Source organism: Phoxinus phoxinus (assembly GCF_949152265.1).
Source record: "Phoxinus phoxinus genome assembly, chromosome: 22".
NCBI classification, from domain to species: Eukaryota; Metazoa; Chordata; class Actinopteri; order Cypriniformes; family Leuciscidae; genus Phoxinus; species Phoxinus phoxinus.
In genome coordinates this window covers 12975877-12994545 of record NC_136897.1, presented here as the reverse complement: position 1 = coordinate 12994545, position 18669 = coordinate 12975877, and the positions used below count along the sequence as shown (strand labels likewise).

Here is an 18669-nt window from a genome sequence, read left to right as displayed (position 1 = left end):
ACTCTCTAGGTATCAGATCTCATTTTGTCTTATAATTCTCCTCTAACACAGACCAAGGCCAATGAATCACATTTATTGTGCTGAGGTCCAGCCTTGCTTATGTGAATCAGATGACCCAAATTCCATGATGTCTCTTTTCACAGTTTGTTCATATGATAAAGTTAGCCAATGTTTAAAAAGAGGGATGTACTTTCCCCCCTCCCACCCATCAAGAAACACTCCCGCTCAAGTGCTCCACCAGTAGCTCCACACTTCTGCTTTCAATACCGCTGTAACAATACGACTGAAGCCCAGGGCTTTAAAACAAAGACTTTTTGCATATTTGCTACATCATGGATGGGCCACGCTCTCAATGGTAAGTCGTATATATATATTTTGAGTTCATTATAGTTTCTGTCCATAGTTCTTCTAGAAAACAACTAAAAATATTTAACTTCTAACCCACAATGTTTTTTTTTCCATTGGTATGTCAAGCCTTAGAGACCTCATGCTAAATTTACACTGTAACTGTGGAGTTTGAGTATTGAGTTTGACATACGGTAAACACGAATGAGAACGCCAAGCCCTTTAAACAAGTGTGATTATTATCTATTAAAATTAACCTTTGCTTAGGGTGTTTTGCTTAGGGAGTCACTTTGGGAGTATTCTCGATTATTTTTTAATGACATTTAACCTGTGAGAAAAATTCAAGTCATGCTAAAATGTTACATCCGAGAAATACTTTTACAGATTGTGAGCACTGGGGAAAACTTTTTAAGACGAGTAAACGTGGACAAATGTATTAAAAAGAGAAGTTGAACAGGTCATGATTGAATGAATTCACATGTGAGAATGAGAAGGTGGTGACCGTTAGAGTGAAGAAACTAGTTTCAATTACTATCATACAGGAAAAAACAGAAATGTGTTGAAATCGACATGAATGATATTTTTTTAATGTATAACTTTACTGTTGTTTGTAATCCTTGATTGCGGAAAAAGAGCTGTAATGCATTTTTATTTGAAAGCAAGTTTGGATCAAAATGAAGAAAAAACAAATGGGGTGGACAGTCATGTAGACTACGTAAAGTAAATAATTGCACAGGCCGGCTGGTGTGAGCAGGTGATCCAGTTTGACAGACGATCCCCCGCTGCTCCAGGCTCGCAAGAGTTTTGGGTGTGTGACATTATGAGTTTTCATTGTTGGCGCGTCCTGCCTTTGAGTAGATTTGCTGCTGTAATGTTCTTTTCAGTGGTCGTGAATGTTTTGTACAGCACTCAGCAGATCAGCGCGTTCGGTGGTTTAAAGCCTTCTTTTATTCAACGTTGCGCTGAGTCGACGAATGCTTTCATTCACAAGATCGATTCGGCGAGTCCCCCTCAAGGTTTTGAATGAGCTCTCGCAACAAATGGTGTAAACAGACAGCATTTGTTAGACAGGAATGTTGTTTTGAAAGCAAGGTGCCGTGATTTTAAAAGGAAAAAATAGGCAAAAGACGCATTGAACCAGTGATCAAATATTCAGTAACACTTTGCAATAAAGTCTATTTGTTAACATTAGTTCATGTGTTAACTACCATGAACAAACAGAACAATACATTTGTTACAGTATCTATTCCTTTTTTGTTCATGTTAGTTAATAAAAATACTGCCGTTTATTGTTAGTTCACAGTGCATTATCTAATGTTAGCGAATACAACTTACTGATTTTAATTATGTATAAGTAAACATTGAAATGAAGTAGGATTAAATGCTGTTGAGGTATTGTTCATTCTTAGTTCATGTTAACTAAAGTAGTTAACTAATAAAACCTTATTGTAAAGTGTAACCAAATATTTTAATAATATTTCTACACAACCATTCAAAAGTATGGGGCCTGTACGATTTTTTATATTAATAATTTTATTCAGCTAGGGAGTATTTAAATTGATCAAAAGACAATAAAGACTTAATTTAGTACACAATATTTCTATTTCAAATCAAGTTCTTTTGAACTTTCTATTTATCAAAAAATCCTCCACAAGTTTCCACAAAAATATGAAACAGTTAAGCATGTAAACTGATAATAATAATAATAATAATAACAAGAACAAATGTTTCTTGAGCACCAAATTACCATATTAGAACAATTTGGATGATGCTAAAAATTCAGCTTTGTTTCACAGGAATACATACAATTTTCAAATATATTCAAATAGAAAACAGTTATTTTAAATTGTAATAATACTTAAAAACCAAATAAATGCAACCTTGGTGAGAATCTAATAGACTTCTTTCAAAAACATAAACATTTCATACCGGCCCCAATTTATTTGAATGGTTGTGAAGTAGTTTAAATATAATTAAATGTGTACATAATTTATTGTTAATGAACTATTTATGTGTTTGTATTATTATTAACACAAGTAAAACATGACAGATCATCTACACAAATTCTATGCAGACAACCAACAGGCAATTTAATGAAGTTATCTGTATAAACAGTAAAGCTTTATTACAGTGGCTTACTGTAAATCATAAGTATATGCAATCCCTGCATCCTTTTGAAATAATAATTATTCTTTCTTTACAGAATACAAATGCGGCATTAATGCAATACAGTGGATTGTCTTCACTTCGAAAGAAAATAACGGGAGACATTTTTTGTAAAAAGAAGTGTAAGAAAAAAAGGCACAAAAAGGAAAATGTTCGGGGGTAATGCTTCTGTTTGGCCAAGACATCTAAAAACAGTGAGATGACTACGATGGAACTCAGGCAAACTCATAGCTGGAAGATCATTGAAAGCAGAACATCTGGATTGCATTATTGGACTTGACGAGAGAGGGTTTTGAGTGTGTTCGCAGCTTTAGCAGGATGTTGATAAATTGCAGAAGGGTGAAAAAATGGCATTTTCTACAGCTCGTCTCGATGTGCTGTGTCATGTCAATCCTCATGGTCTGCTGGGAACACGTGGACCACCATGTCGTGAGCCACGTCAAGTCGTACTCCTACCGCTACCTGATCAACAGCTACGCCTTCATCAACAAGAGCCTCAGCGTCAGCCCGGAGGAAGCCGCCAGGTTTGGAAGTTTCCCATATTTGCTTAACAACAGGGACGTTTGTAAGGACAAAGACGTGCTGCTCCTCCTCTTCGTGAAGTCCTCTCCGGGAAACTTCAAGAGGCGGCAGGCCATCCGCTCCACTTGGGGTGACGAGTCCTACGTAAGTCGCGAGCTGGGTGTTATCGTGAAGGTGGTGTTCGCTATGGGAGCTAACCCAGATGCGCTCACTAACAAGTCACTCTTGAAAGACTTGCAGAAGGAACATGTGAACCATGGTGACCTGGTTCAGCAGGATTTCCTTGACACATTCCACAACCTCACTTTGAAACTGCTGCTTCAGTTCCACTGGACGCATGAGAACTGCGCCCATGCGCGCTTCCTCATGACCGCGGACGACGACGTCTTCATTCACATGCCCAATCTGGTGCGCCACCTTCAGGACCTCAGAAGACGGAACGTGCGCAATCTCTGGGTCGGGCATGTGCACAGGGGGGCTCCTCCCATTCGCCGCAGGGACAGCAAGTACTACATGCCTTTTGACATGTACCAGTGGTCCTCTTACCCAGATTACACCGCCGGGGCAGGGTACGTGGTCTCTGGCGACGTGGCAGCCAAAATCTATCAGGCCATGCTGTCTCTTAACGCCTCGATGCACATCGATGATGTCTTCATGGGCGTCTGTGCCATTGCAGCGGGCGTCTCGCCTCAGGAACATGTTTACTTCTCGGGGGAGGGGAAAACACCCTATCACCCGTGCATCTATGAAAAAATGATCACTTCTCATGGACACGAGGACGATATCAGGTATCTGTGGAAGGTTGCAACCTCGCCAGAGGTAGAAGGCATTTCGTCTGGATTGGTGGGGAAACTGTATTGCACAGCTGTGAAAATGATGCTGCTTTGTAAGCCGTACTTTACAAACACGTATGCATGCATGGGAGCATTTACATGATGCGCTGTGAGCTTCATCAAGTCCAAGCAGTATTTCATTTTTTTTTGTTGCTGTTTACTTTAGCTTTAAATGTTGTGACATTTCCTAATAAAGATAAATGCTATGCGCCCTAAGCATTTGTTTAGCACTTCTGTTTTTTTGTTGTTTTTATTTGTTTTTTTTACTTTTTTTTTGTACAATGTAACAATCCCATGGTGAAAGAGCGGGAATTGGATAGAACACGAACATGATATGAACCTCACAAAACCTGTCAAGCTCATATTTAATTATTTTGAAGATAATTTATATAAATGTTTTAAAACCATTCATATTTTTTTCCACATAAATTGCCATAGTAAAAAAAAGAAAAGAAAGTTCTCTCACCTCTGCAATTTATGGAAGCTTGTTTCCGCCACAGAATAAAACATTTTAAATGATAATTGCAACTTTTTATCTCATGATTGCGAGTTTACATATAAACGTTATTTTTGCTCAGTTATAAAGTCAGAATTGCGAGATATAAACTCACATTTGCGTGTTATGAAAAGGCTAACTTTTTTCCTCAGAATTGCGAGTTTATATCTCACAATTCTGACATTATAACACAATTGTGACTTTATATCACGCAATTCTGACTTTATATCACGGAATTCTGACTATATAACACACAATTGCGACTTTATATCACGCAATTCTGACTTTATATCACGCAATTCTGACTTTATAACATACAATTGAGACTTTATATCACGCAATTATGACTTTATAACACACAATTGCTTTTTATATCATGCAATTCTGACTTTATAACTCGCAATTGCGACTTTATATCACGCAATTCTGACTTTATAACTCGCAATTGCGACTTTATATCACGCAATTCTGACTTTATAACTCGCAATTGCGACTTTATATCACGCAATTCTGACTTTATAACATAGAATTGCGACTTTATATTACGCAATTCTGACTTTATAACACACAATTGCGACTTTATATCATGGGATGTAAACTCGTAATTGTGAGGAAAAAAAGTCAGAAATGTGATTACCTTTTTTTGTTTTTTATTCTGTGGTGGAAACAAGCTTCCATAGAAATGCGAGATAAATTATGATATATTATTTAAGCAGTGTGTATAGTTCATGGTTATTTTTATTTATTTATTTTGTCTTTTTTTTAAATGCATAATTTTTTTAAATCGGTTTTAAATAAGATTTACTGGGAATAAGAATTACAAAAAATGAGAAAACTAGGATAGAAGAAAATTGATAATAAAATTAAATGAAAATATTAATACCAAAAAACAATTAATATTAAATCAAATTAATATTTTCTGTTTTATCATCATTCAAATAATTTCAATAGGCAAAAATAAAATGTATGGTGCTAATAATGGCCATTTCACTTTTCTTGGTAAGGTAAAATAGGCTTAGACATGTTTTTATGAGATCTATAGTGCTCAGTTTCAGTTTCTATGCATTGCACCATCGATAATGGGAGACAAGATACTGTGAGAGAAGATGTTTCACTGTGGCATGTTATTATAAAACTAGCTTTTTAAACTTTTTACGGAAATAAAAACTACATATCTTTCATGTCGAAATTGTCATATGCTTCTGCTTAAAGCTTTTAAACATCAAGAGGGCATTTTAATGAACAGATGATATAAAATGGTGCTACTGGTAAAAGATAAAGTGCATTGAGATTGATTGCATATTGATATTATAATGACAATTTACCCTCAATTCTCATGCAAAACTATTCTTGACACTGTAAATGTGAAATTACTGTATCACAGAATATAAGGAGAATCTCCATTGAGAATAATAAGATTTGTAAATAAGTTGTTTCTACAAGAAGAATGAGATGCTTCAATTTGCTTTAGTCTTTGCACAAATAATGCCAAAAAATATAGATGTTTGCTGCTTGTTTAAATTACTTAATTCTAATGAGCTAAAGAAACTCTGAATGCTGTAACCCGTAAATTACCCCACTAATAATGCCTGGAATCAATGGTACCAAACTTCTACAGTAGTACATATAGGTTCTGTACTCATAAAACAAGGCATTGTAAAGTTTGTAAGTACATCAGGAGTTTATTTAAATAACACTTGCCTGACGGCTTATATGCTACTGCTAACCCGGACGTCGAGGTCACTTTTGTGAAGCCCGCAAAAGTCTCACCCGGTGTTGCTGAAAAAGTTTTTGGGTATATAAATTTTTTTTTGGTATTTTTTCCGAAGTGTTGACAACTTAGTGTTAACTAATAATTGTTGCAAACTGGTACTACCAACAAAAAAATTGTGCATTCCTGGAACTGGGCGTCGTTACACTACATCCTTATGCATCGCTTTCTGCCAGGACTTTTACGGGCTTTTCCCAAATCACAAAAATGACCTCGATGTCATGGTTTAGCGGTAGCATAAGCCGTCAGGCAAGTGTTATTTAAATAAACTCATTATGTACTTACAAGCTTTACAATGCCTCGTTTTATGAGTACAGAACCTATTTGTACTACTGTAGAAGTTTGGTACCATTCCGGGCATTATTAGTGGGGTAATTTACAAGATACAACATTCGAATCCATTATCGCCATTCGGCTGGTATCTAAATAAGCTCTAACTTTAATAATGTTCGACCAAGGTAAAAAAAGCTTCTACGAATGTCTATCAAATGCGCCTGTACGTAGCTCATAGCCAATTGTTTCAATTATACCAGATGACGTATCTAGAGCGACAAAAATTAGACGAGGAAGAAGACGATGGGTCATAGATTTATGTGTACACGATGGCGGTCAGCGACTATTTCCATTTGTGCAAGACAAACATGAGGGTAGAAGGTAAATCTGCAGTGCACATGTTGATATAAACAAACTGCTTCGGTGTGTCGCATAGACATTTTGTGCAAGTGCAAGAGCACTTTGATCTCTTATTTAACAAACGTCATCGTCTTGCTGCTCCCTCCCCGTTCTGTGATTGGTCCCCTCGCTGAGGCGAAAATCTGGTCCATGAAATCCAGACTGCCTAGCAGCGTGAATAAAATCGTGCTGCGCGCAAGGCAGCATGGGGAAACCCAGGCTAAGGTTGTACCGCCCTCGCGCCGAAAACACAACATGTTTTTAAGGTATTGTATGTTTCTTAGCTCAATGAGAAGCAGCTGTACTAATGTCAGCAACAAGTCATTTCTTCTTTGTTCAATGCACTTGCATGCTATGTGTCAGGAGCGTGTTTTGTTTGTGCCTGTCTTGACCTAGTTTCTATTCTGTGTCAGTTTCAATCAGTTCACATGTTGATCCTTAATTAACTCATTAATTCCCTCATTTTGTTCTGGAATAAAGTACGCCCTGTTTTGTTCAGTTCTTTGTCCTGTCTCATAACTGTTTAAAGGTTGTTTCATGTATTTTGCTATTATTGATTAATTCCATTCTAACTATTTCCTGGAATTCTCCTTCCTCATGCGCTTCTTTGCAACAGCCACCCGTGACACTCTGGCACTAAAGGAACTCATTGACATGTAACATAACCAAATGTAAAACATTAAACACTAATATCTGTCTTTTTGATGGCGTTGTAGTTTACTCAAAAACACAGACTTAAATATACAGGAATGTACTCATTATGGGCAAATATAAATAAAAATGTCTAAGTTCATATTATTTTTATTTTAATGCAATAAAACAACTCCAATCATATCTAATTGACTATTAAAGTTGTTGTTACTATAAGAACATCATTAAGGAGAAGGTATTCCTTGAAAACGATAAAAAAAGTGTAGGATTTAAAAGTGTTCAGATATGGCTGGTAAACTCTAGCTGGAGTCTCACAGATCAAATTGTGAATGTCTTAAAAGAGAATAACTTAACCAGATGTAAAGGGGTTGCTATGGCTACAAGGTTGGTAGAGTAAGAGAGTACCGCTTGTTCCTGCATTGCAGTATTACACCACCAGTTAATTCCTAGAAAATGAACACAATGCATGATATTTTTGAGTGTCAGCCAACTGTATAAAGAAGAGGATGTGGGTGTAATTTCATCACTTCTTCTTCCAGAGGAAATGCAGTAAAACCAGTGGCGTAACTTTGTTTTAAAAACTGGGTGGGATGGGTGGGTTGGGGGTTGGTAATACAATGTTAAATCAGATATATGTACAATAACATTACGATGCAATAATCGCTTACATGGGGTTTAATTTGACGTTAATGAGATGTAATACATGTTGTCAGTGGCGAGAATTTTCGTGTGAATAAATACGTCTATTTATCGTGTACTTTAATGGTCCAGTGGTAGAACTTTCGCCAAGCGTGTCCAAGGTTCTGGGTTCTAATCTGCATTTGTATAGTTTTATTTCTCTCATCAAAACCGATTATGCTCATCAGTGTTGTATATCAAGACTGTATATTGTATATTTACTCTGCACTGAAAGGAATCTATACCGATAAGGCACATCTGGCAAGCTCTGGAAGCTTGTGTGGCACAATAGCTAAACTCTAACTCGGTTTGAATTTACCCTTGCGTTTGAACCTGAGCGTTCCATTGATGTACGGTTTGTTAGCATATGACAATATTTGGCCGAGATACAACTATTTGAAAATAGGGATTCTGAAAAAATCAAAATGATTGAGAAAATCGCCTTTAAAGTTGTCCATTTATGTTCACGATTGTGCTGCATTCACTCACAAAAATAAATGTTATATATATTTATGGTAGGAAATTTACTAAATGTCTTCATGAAACATGATCTTTACTTAATATCCTCATGATTTTTGGCATAAAAGAAAAATCGATCATTTTGACCCATACAATGTATTGTTGGCTATTGTCACAAATGTGCCAGTGCGACTTGTGACTGGTTTTGTGATCCAGGGTCACATTTGGTTTGTATTCTACCAACATATCTGCCATGCATTTTAGTCAGAGGCCATTATGGGATTTGTATACAATTCAAAGTACTTTAAAATGGATTCTGAATAAACGGAAGCCATGGTATTGACCAAAGAAATGGTGTGATATGTTCATGCCTGGCAGCAGCGTTTTATATGTGTCACAAGTCTAGTCTGTATTTCTGTCTTGTTTCATGTTTAGTAGTTCCCAGTTAGGTTCATTAGTCATCCCAGGTGTTTCCTATTAACCACACCCCCTTGTTATCTTGTTTAGCTTGTCTGCCCTTGTATTTAAGCCTGTGTGTCTACCCTGGTAATAAACCCATGAATAAGCTTCCAGGTTTTACTTAGACAACAGATCTGAATCGGGATATGATTTTCAGATCAGGCTTTGATATGGCTTCTGAAGCTAAGATCAGAAACCAGCATGACAAGATTCCTGACTTCATGTTTAGTTTTTAGACCCCTGGGGCCTCATTTATAAAATGTGGCGTATAAACCGTCCTACATTTGATCTTTTCTTTTCAAGATCACCAGTCAACGTCCAAATACTTGAGAACAGCGAGTGTGCAAGAATTGCACGGGTTTCCAAATACCACTCCGATTTCAATTCTATCTGCCTCAAGAAAAAGTATGTACATCTGCTTAGAACCTGGTGTGGCGCTGAGCACTTCTCCACGCCAAAGATAAATATGAACTTTGTGCACACGACTTTAGCATGAAAAGACCTCCTCAATGTTTACGTTTTAAATATGACGCCCCTGGAGTCAAGGTATGCATTCACCTTTGATATTTGATCTTTATTGCCAAATACGATGGCCTCTGTTTTGTCTTACTTTAACTGAAGTAAGTTTTGGCACATCATCTATAAATTCCCGCATAGAGTCTATGGGACTGAAGTCACTTGGCGATAAGAGCTAGCTTTCATCTGCATAGCTGTGCCGCCATTATGTTGTTTTGACAAGTTCCTTGCACAAGAGCTTCTCAAGAAGACTTATGTTTCTGCAGGCGAAGTTGATGGGGTCAATTGATTTTACAGACATCAGTATCCACTGTTGCATCAGATACCAGCAAAGAGACTGCCAACTTGTGGTTTTTCTTTGGAAAAAAAACCCTCACCCCTAAACTCAAACCATTTTACAAGGCGAAAATGCACTGAACTGACGAGTTTTCACACCTCACCACTTAAAATGAAATGTAAAAAGCAGAAGCAGCAGCAAGCCTGGGAGAAAAACACAAATGATAAATTCTGTAGTGAAATTAGAAACTGTAGTCATGGTAGTGCAAAATACAAAAGAGGCCATGTCACAGATGTAGTGAAGAAGATCCATGTTTGAAACCCGTTATGAGACCCAACAGGGACAGGTTTGTTAACCTGTTTGGCGGGAACAATGCCAAACAATGGGATTTCCGAACAAAGGACCAGGATTGAAAACTATTGAGGTATAAGATACTATCTAAAAAACTAGTTAATCCTGTATATTCAGAAATGGCATCGCGTATGAGATTAATGCGTGTCATCAGAAACAGTGACGGGGTTGTGTGGCCCTAGGCGAGATCACGTAAAAAGGCCCCACTGGAGTAAAAACATAATCATAACAATTTCATGAGTGAAGAGAAAGCACATAAAAAGACTAACGGTATTATTTTCAACATACTGTACATATGAAAAAAAAATATTTTGAGTGCAAGTGAACTAAACACATAGGCCTACATGAAACACAAATAAATAAAATAAACTGTGTGAATAGTACATAAAAAAATAAATAAAATAAAATATAAATAAAGCTTGTATTTCTTCCTTTGCTCTTCTTTTTTTCCCTTTTTCGGCTCCAGGAAAGATACCGTTTGGATGCCATTTCTACAACTTCACTTTATCTAAAAATAGCATTGTGTATAATGAGACGTCATGACGTTGTGAGAGACTATTCCGATCCAAATCAGTGAAGTCGATATTACCGTAGAGATTAGAATTTTTATTTATTTATTTTTTTGACAGCACATTTTCTGTCATACAAAATGCTTAATAAGCATTAATAAAGAGTACCGGTAAGCGCGCTACTAAAATACAAAAATGTTCACGTTTCTAACGAACGTGAGCATTTTGGAGAGAAGTGTGGTGGAATCTGTGTATATGAATACTGTAATAATTACAGTAGGTTCTCCCACTATATCACAAGCGGTATAAGGGAAATTAGTGTGAAGTGCTACTGCGTGCGTTTCTTATGTTTTCGGATTTGACTTATTCTGTTGTTCTTTATTGAACAATTAATGAACACTTCTTCTTGATTGGAAAGGCATTTATTTTTAATAAAGCCCTCCATACACCGACCCCTAACCCTATCTGATAAACAATTTATTATTAAATAACCATTAGGTTCCACTTTTTTTTTTTTCATATTTATTGAAAATAAATGCCTTTCCAATCTTATATGCGATGGAAAAAGCGAGAAGAACGAGTTCGGCAAAAGGCGGATTTGAACTCTTGTTGCTTTGCATCAAAAATGTCTGCTACGTGTTTTACTCCCTCCGCCGCTGCTATTGACAACTTATAGACGGTTTTTATACTATTTTCTGTCTAAACCAGACATAGCATCTGCCAACAAAGTGGGCTATTTGGACTTAGTGTAAACAGAAACTCCGATTATTCTAATAGTTTCGTATAGTATAGTATTACTAAACCATTAGTAAGTGAGTCACTGGTTTCGGTGGTGTAGTTTCTGATATAGAAAGATTTAGACCAATTAAAACAATTCAAATCAGAAAGATGAGTGTTGTTTAATGTGTCATCCATATGCACTTTTATGTCCAAGTTGTGATGTCAAAAGTGTTCAAACATTAGTCTACATGATTACCAAGGAGAAAAGTGTGTCAATGAAGTGCTTGATATATAAAACATCAAACTAAAACTTTTATAAAATAAAATAAAGCCAAATAAAGGTAAATATTACTTGGGAATAGTCTATTTTTATAGTGCATAGTTTTTAATCAAGTTGTAGTTTCAAAAAAGTTGTAGAGTCATTTATACAGGAAATTTGGGGAAATATTGTTTAATTGTGTAAGTGGGATGTACATAACATGCTAGCTAGCTGTGAAATTAGCATTAGCCAGAAAAAAAAGAGTCTGCTATTTCTTATTCCATACATATACAAACTGATAAAATTGAGTCCCTGAAAATCAATTCCAGTGTGTAAATACAGTCTTGTCCTTTCAGTAAGGATAGTTTCTGACACCGCTTAACACATTTACCCCTTTTGTGATTTTGACTGGAAATCTCTTGTGTAGTGCAAGATTCTCTATCTCAAAAGACATGTTCTTACCTGCGTCTGTTTGAAAGCGACTCTTCTGTTTCATTGTTCATGAGAACATGACTCGAACCCCCTTGGCCTCCTTCGTGCATGACCTCGATCTGTGAGAAACCACAGGAAGACAGAAAACTGTATGTTAAAGATTCGATTTAAATAAAAACAGCATCATGTATTCTGAACGTATAATTTGTAATGATAAAATAAACTCAGCCTTTTTTATTAAATAAAATTACTATTACAGGCAAGAACTAAGGTGACAATCTATTTCAAAAGTCCTCTATAGACAATCTACAAACCAGTTGTATTACTGTAATTTAATTACTCATCCCTTAAATAGGGCTGAGAAACGATTAATCGCATCCAAAATAAAAGTTTGTGTTAACATAATAAATGTGTGTGCACTGTGTATAATTATTTTGTATATATAAATAAACACACGTGCATGTATATATTTTATCATTTTTATTTATCTATATATAAAATATTTATGTTTATATATAATATAAATTATATATATATAAATCTATATACAGTATATGCATGCAAATATTTCTTAAATATATACAAGCATGTGTGTGTATTTATATATATGAAGTAATTATACACAGTACACACACATTTATTATGTAAACACAAACTTTTATTTTGGATGCGATTAATCGTTTAACAGCCCTACCCTTAAAGCAGTAAGTAAGGGATTACTTTTCATTTTTCTTTAATTTTCTAACAGTTATTTATAATGGATTTGCATTATTAGACTATTGAGCAATTCTATATAAAATAATAGTGGATTAACATTAAAATTTAGCGTCTAATATTAAAATGTATGTTTTTAATGCAATCTTCTCCTTTTAAATATTTTAGTCCGTTCAAGAATAATTTATGCAATTTGATATCATTTATTTAAAAAGAATTTAAAAAAGCAGTTTCATGTTTGTCCTTGTATTGTTTGAACTGGTCGAGGTTGATATGGGATTTAGAAAGTAATTAGTAATGCAATACTTTTTAGAGAGAGCTATTAGTATAGTAATCTAATTACAATGTTGAAGTAATTAGTAGCTAGTAATTAATTACTTTACAGACTGTAAAAATGCGTCAGTAAAAACCTGTATATTGGTTAACAGTAAGTTACCGTACTATATAAGGAGAAAGGCTATAGTAGACTAAGCTTACGTTTGATCAAATACAGCAAAACACTGTAAAATTTACCATTTTTGAAAGTAAAAAGAACATAACTTATCATTTACAGTGAAAAACCTTAAAATGACTTTCCCACTATTCTCTGTGACACTTCACATTTGATGATTTTTTATTTTAATAATTAAGTTTCTTAAATAAATTTTTGAAAAATTACTTTTTCTTATCCGTTATATACGTTGGGGTTTTATGTTATCTTTTTAAATGAATGTTTATTGCATTATTTTAGTGTCTGTGTGTTACAATAATGTTGTTTTGTGTTTGTGTGCATGACACTGAGTGGATCTTCTACAGTATATGTTAGCACCTTAGCTTGTGGTAAAGGCGTGATACATTTTGATTCATCATGTGGCTTTTCTCTTAACCAATAACCATTTTTTGTGTTATTATAGTGACCGTCAGTGTGTTAAGAGTACAATTTTTTTTTTTTTTTTTTTACAGAAACGGCTGATAGATTTAAAATGTATTTTTTGTGTGTAAATTACACAAAATTACATTTTGTAAAATGTACAGGTTGTTCAGAAGCGACACCGAGGAAGAATTCAATGGATTCAGTGTTGTGGAATGAGATCGCGGGAGCTTGGTGAACTTGCTTACCAGTAACTTGCTTGTTGGACTCGCTGGCTAATGTTAATTTAGCCTATTCAGCCTCCCAGGTATATGTTCTTTATGCTATTGTGTAGCTGAATAACTGTTAATGTGTTACGTTAACATACCGGACACCTATTCAGCCTGTTGTTCTGTGTGCTATTGTGCAGTTGAATAACTTGCCTTTCCAGATTAAATGCTCATGTTCTTGGTCTTGGATTTTGTGAAATAAATTTCTAAATAAATGCAACTTATATAGGCCTATGTTTTTTTCCTCTTCGTGACGCATTTTTTGACTGATGCGACTTATACTCTGGAGCGACTTATAGTCCGGAAAATACTGCTTTGTTACGTAAGGTTGAGAGTCGATCCTAAAAAGAAAATGTTCTGACTTGAACGAAGTGAAATGAAGGACTTAAAAATATATATATTTTTTTAAACTACTACACATATACTACAAGAGCCTTATTGAATCATCCAATTTACTTGAATTCTTTATGCAGTTGTTTTTACAGTGCAACACTGCTACTAACTATAAGTAAGTTTGCAACTACAAGTAAACTACCAGAAGACTGTCTGCTTAGTATATGCTAACACTTTATTTGAATGTTCCACCAACAGACATTCTACTGACTACAAGTTACTTTGCAACTACATGCCAACTTATTTTTACTAACCCTAACCTAACTATCTACTAATACTCCAATGAGAGTTAGTTAACATGTAGTTGCAAAAGTTACTTGTAGTGAGTAGAATGTCTGTTGAGGGAGCATCAAAATAAAGTGTTAGCAGATACTATGCTGACAGTCTTCTGTTAGTTTACTTGAAGTTGCAAAGTTACTTGTAGTCAGTAGAATGTCTAAAATGGATTATCAAAAAGTGTATCCCTAACCAGAACTATTTTTTTTTATACATGCAAATGCCTTTTAGACGTTTTTAAAAACTTGTATTTATTTCAGACCATTTATCTGAGAAAGGCTGATGTACCTTGATGCCACCTTTGGCTTTGCGAATATTTTTCCTCCTTGCCAGCTCTGCATCGCTGGGCTGCTTATTGGTACTGGAGTTCTCTGTAGCTTTGCGATTTGATGCTGTAGAGTTTTAGAACATAATTAAACAAGCTGGAAAGCCTTCATAGAGTATTTCCCACTTGAATACTTCAGGATACAAAGTGTAACTTTAATGTTTTCCTGTCAGAAACATCAGTACATTTGCATAAATGTGAGCACTGGTACTACGATAAGTGCATTTCACAAAACTCAAACTAAAAGGTTACCAACTCGAAATGAGGACATGGTTCGAAAAAAAAAAAGAGTGGTAAGTTACGAACAAATACCACTAACCACTAGCAGTCTGGAAACGCATGCTTTTCTGTCAACATACATCTGGTTTACTCACCAGCTGAAGTGGCTGGTGGGATTTTAGGTGAAGTGCGTTTTGGTGAGGATTCTGGTCGAGGTGCAACAGGTTGCACTGGCCTTGTTTGCTTTGTAGACAGCTTTTTCAGACTCGCATGTCTTTTCTCAAACATCTCTTGAACATCATCCAGTCTTTTAAGAGCAGTTTGGGCTTTGCTCTGCATGGGAAGGGATAAAAGATATAAAATACAGTATCAGTTATTTATCAGGAGCAGATGAATAGTATCATTAAAGCTACAGTGAGCTCCAGAATTCTGAAACTAAAACTTCAAATATAAAAATCAGAATCTAGTTTAACCCTAGAAATAAAAAGTTTTAGGGTTTTGAAAAAAAAAAAATGTAAACCATAGAAACATTGAAGGAACATTATTTAGTATTTAATATGTAGGAAAATGATTAATATTCAGTACTATTTCAAGGTCACTCATTGAATAATGAGAGGTCAGGCATCAGTGCTGCCATCATTAAAGCAACAGAACATCAAATTATACGAAATTCTAAGATAAAAATATATATATATATATATATATATTATATATATATATATTATATATATATATTTAGTACACATTTTTATGAGGGGCTGTACAAGCCAAAATCCATTCTTCTACTCTCACACACTTATTATCCTTTCACATCCATACATTTCTACTGTCACACTCATAAATTCTCCTTTCACATACATATATTTCTACTCTCACACACACACACACACAAACACACACACATACATTCTCCTTTCACATACATTTTTTTTTTTGGTATCCATTACTTCCTCTTTAAGCAGGAAGTCAAACTCAGACCAAGACATTATGTGCAAGACTTGGTCAGCTCTTCATCCCAACTTTACAATGATGATATTCAAAGTAATCCTGTTTTCTTTTCAAGTACAGTTTTAATTTTTTACTTTTGGAAGTAAGTAGCATTGAACATTTCCTGTAGCTCAAACAGTAATTGGTGCTTGCAACGCCAAGGTCATGGGTTCGATTCCCAGGGAAAGCAAGAACTTATAATAATGTTAAATGTGTAGCTTGAAATGCAGTGTAAGTCGCTCTGGATAAAAGTGTCTGCCAAATGCATCAATGTAAATGAACATGAAATCAGACCATTTTTTAATAATGTGCTGGAATGTATTGACCAATTGCAAAGAGAATCAGATTATTTTGTGCATAATAGGCTGCATTGAGAACTCTGTGATCACATTCAAACCCTATGTGGATTTCTGTCAGTCTCAAGATTTGTTGAGGATTCAAGAAACAGAGCAGCAGTAAATACATTGAGTCCTTATGGGTGTCTAAAGTTAGTGCGGACTTCTTATGAATCCAGACAAAGAATCAGGTCTGAGAACAGTTATGACTTGTTGCACACACAGAAGAGGCTGTTTGTCTGTGGCACATATAATTTTTATTTCTGTCACAATCTGCAAATTCAACAAAGACAACAATAAATTAGTTTTTGTTTCACAGTGTTGAAAGAGTTGCCAGTGTGACTTCCTCCTGTCAAAAAGTGACGCTCTTTCAATAAAAGTGACGCAAAAACGCTCTTTCAAACTCTATCTGATACTAGAGATGGTCACAAAAAAATGAAACGGTGTATTCCACCAAATAAAACATTTCTGACATTTCAGTAATCAGACTATAAAGCTCAATTAACATACACCAACTCTATACAAGCACTTTAAGTAGCTCTTTAACTTTATAACTGTAAACTCTCTTTACCAAAACATTGAGTGCACTGAAAATGAATCTCTTTTAAACATTGTTAAGTCGCAATCTCCCGCGCGACATCCATGACGACTTCCGCCTACAGCCGCCTTTCCACTGCACACGACATTCGCATACGATTGTCGCATTTCGCCCCCTAGTGTCAGTTGCACGGTACTTTGAAATTGGTCGTGAAGCAACCGTTACCCTTGGCTTTTCACAATGGTAAAATGAAATGATTTTAATGAATGTTATGTAAGCATGAATATATCCACACGAAACAAATGACCCTCAATACATCTAAAATAAAAACATAGTAGATTTTATAGAGCTAATCAATATAAATATTGATTTAATAATTATAAAATATTTGTCCTGCCATAATTATTAATAACCGACATTTTACAGAAATAGCGTTTACAGAATAACATTAAAGAGTTAAAATATTGGTAATTCTAGCCTCGCGCTCATAGTTTTGATTAGAATACATCACATCCGGTCGACCGGTCGCATACGGTCTAGCCGCAGAAGTTCAGATATTTCAACGGATCCAAAGCTCAAATCGGATCCGAATTTTCTGCATACGCATATGATTGGAAGCATAGATAATAAAGGCTAGATGTCTTACGGCGGAGTCTCTAACGTCATCACCCGATCAGATGTCTCGTCCGCACTGCTGGCCAATGGAGGTCACTTTTTAAATAACCATAACTTGCTAAATTTTCTAACGATTTTCAAATGGGATGGTTTGTTATAAACGTCAGAGATGTAGTTGTGACACTGCATACTTATGAATAATTATAATATTATATATTTCAAAATTTTCAAGCATCCAGAATTATAGCCACGTTAATAACGTTAGTAAGAAACCAAACCGTTTGTAAATCCGTCAAGATTTCAGTGAGATAAGAGTATTTGTGTTTGTGTAGATCATTCACCTTACATCAGGTACCAGAGCCCGTCAGAAAGCTTGCCTGTGACAAGATGGCCACCGGGTGATGACGTTAGAGACTCCGCCGTAAGACATCTAGTCTTTATTATGTATATCTATGGTACTACTCTCCATTGGTAATAATGGTGACTTCCGGTCCGGTCGTGTGCAGTGGAAAGGCAGCATGAGATAAAAAGTTATCTCGCTGTCGTTTCTGAATTTACTGTAATCACAGTACTGGTAATAGGCGCACACGCATTTTTTTGGCGACTGGCTTGATCATGTATTTTCAACCGCGGCTGGCTTGACCGCAGTGCGGGTTGACGCCAGACCTGCCTTCCGTTTACATTATACGCCTTCCGTTTCCACTATACTCTCACACACACACACACACACACACACACACACACACACACACACACACACACACACACACACACACACACACACACACACACACACACACACACACACACACACACACTCTTACATACACATATTTTACATTTTCTTCTAACATACATGTATTATTAATAATATTAAATGTATACTTTGAATACATTTGCATAAGAGTAAAATGTGTAAATGTGTGCGGAAAAATATAGGAGAATGTGCTTGTGTGTGTGCGTGTGAGAGGGTAGAAATGCATGTATGTGAAAGGAGAATGAATGTGAATGTGAGAGTAGAAATGGGGTATG

The 18669-nt window shown here is 35.6% G+C and overlaps 2 protein-coding genes and 1 long non-coding RNA gene across 4 annotated transcripts in view; 2 read left to right on the top strand and 1 right to left on the bottom strand.

The window, feature by feature from the left end:
• The window catches only part of LOC306990423, a 598642-nt gene extending 591139 nt beyond the window's left edge, over positions 1-7503 (top strand). The window contains exon 2 of the long non-coding RNA XR_013795868.1: positions 4445-7503. This is a non-coding gene — a long non-coding RNA (uncharacterized lncRNA). The remainder of the gene's footprint in view (positions 1-4444) is intronic.
• mcf2l2 (MCF.2 cell line derived transforming sequence-like 2) overlaps positions 1-18669 on the bottom strand; it is an 81827-nt gene that overhangs the window by 25305 nt on the left and 37853 nt on the right. Inside the window, 3 exon segments of the mRNA XM_079597206.1 lie at positions 12147-12235; positions 14907-15010; positions 15318-15495. Of these exon segments, the coding sequence (XP_079453332.1) occupies positions 12147-12235; positions 14907-15010; positions 15318-15495 (371 nt within the window).
• Positions 204-7503, top strand: b3gnt5a (UDP-GlcNAc:betaGal beta-1,3-N-acetylglucosaminyltransferase 5a). Of its 2 annotated transcripts, XR_013795867.1 has the most exons (3): positions 204-355; positions 2549-4109; positions 4225-7503. XR_013795867.1 is itself a non-coding variant. In XM_079597242.1 (2 exons), the coding sequence occupies exon 2, from the start codon at positions 2830-2832 to the stop codon at positions 3967-3969; it is 1140 nt and encodes a 379-aa protein (XP_079453368.1). In that variant the 5' UTR covers positions 232-355; positions 2549-2829; the 3' UTR covers positions 3970-7503. The 2 variants fall into 2 exon arrangements, 1 of the variants encoding a protein (XP_079453368.1); XM_079597242.1 differs by having other exon boundaries at positions 232-355; positions 2549-7503.

Excerpts from the sequence above, each read along its gene's own strand:
- b3gnt5a (XM_079597242.1), top strand. The coding sequence starts at position 2,830 with ATGTTGATAAATTGCAGAAGGGTGAAAAAATGGCATTTTCTACAGCTC.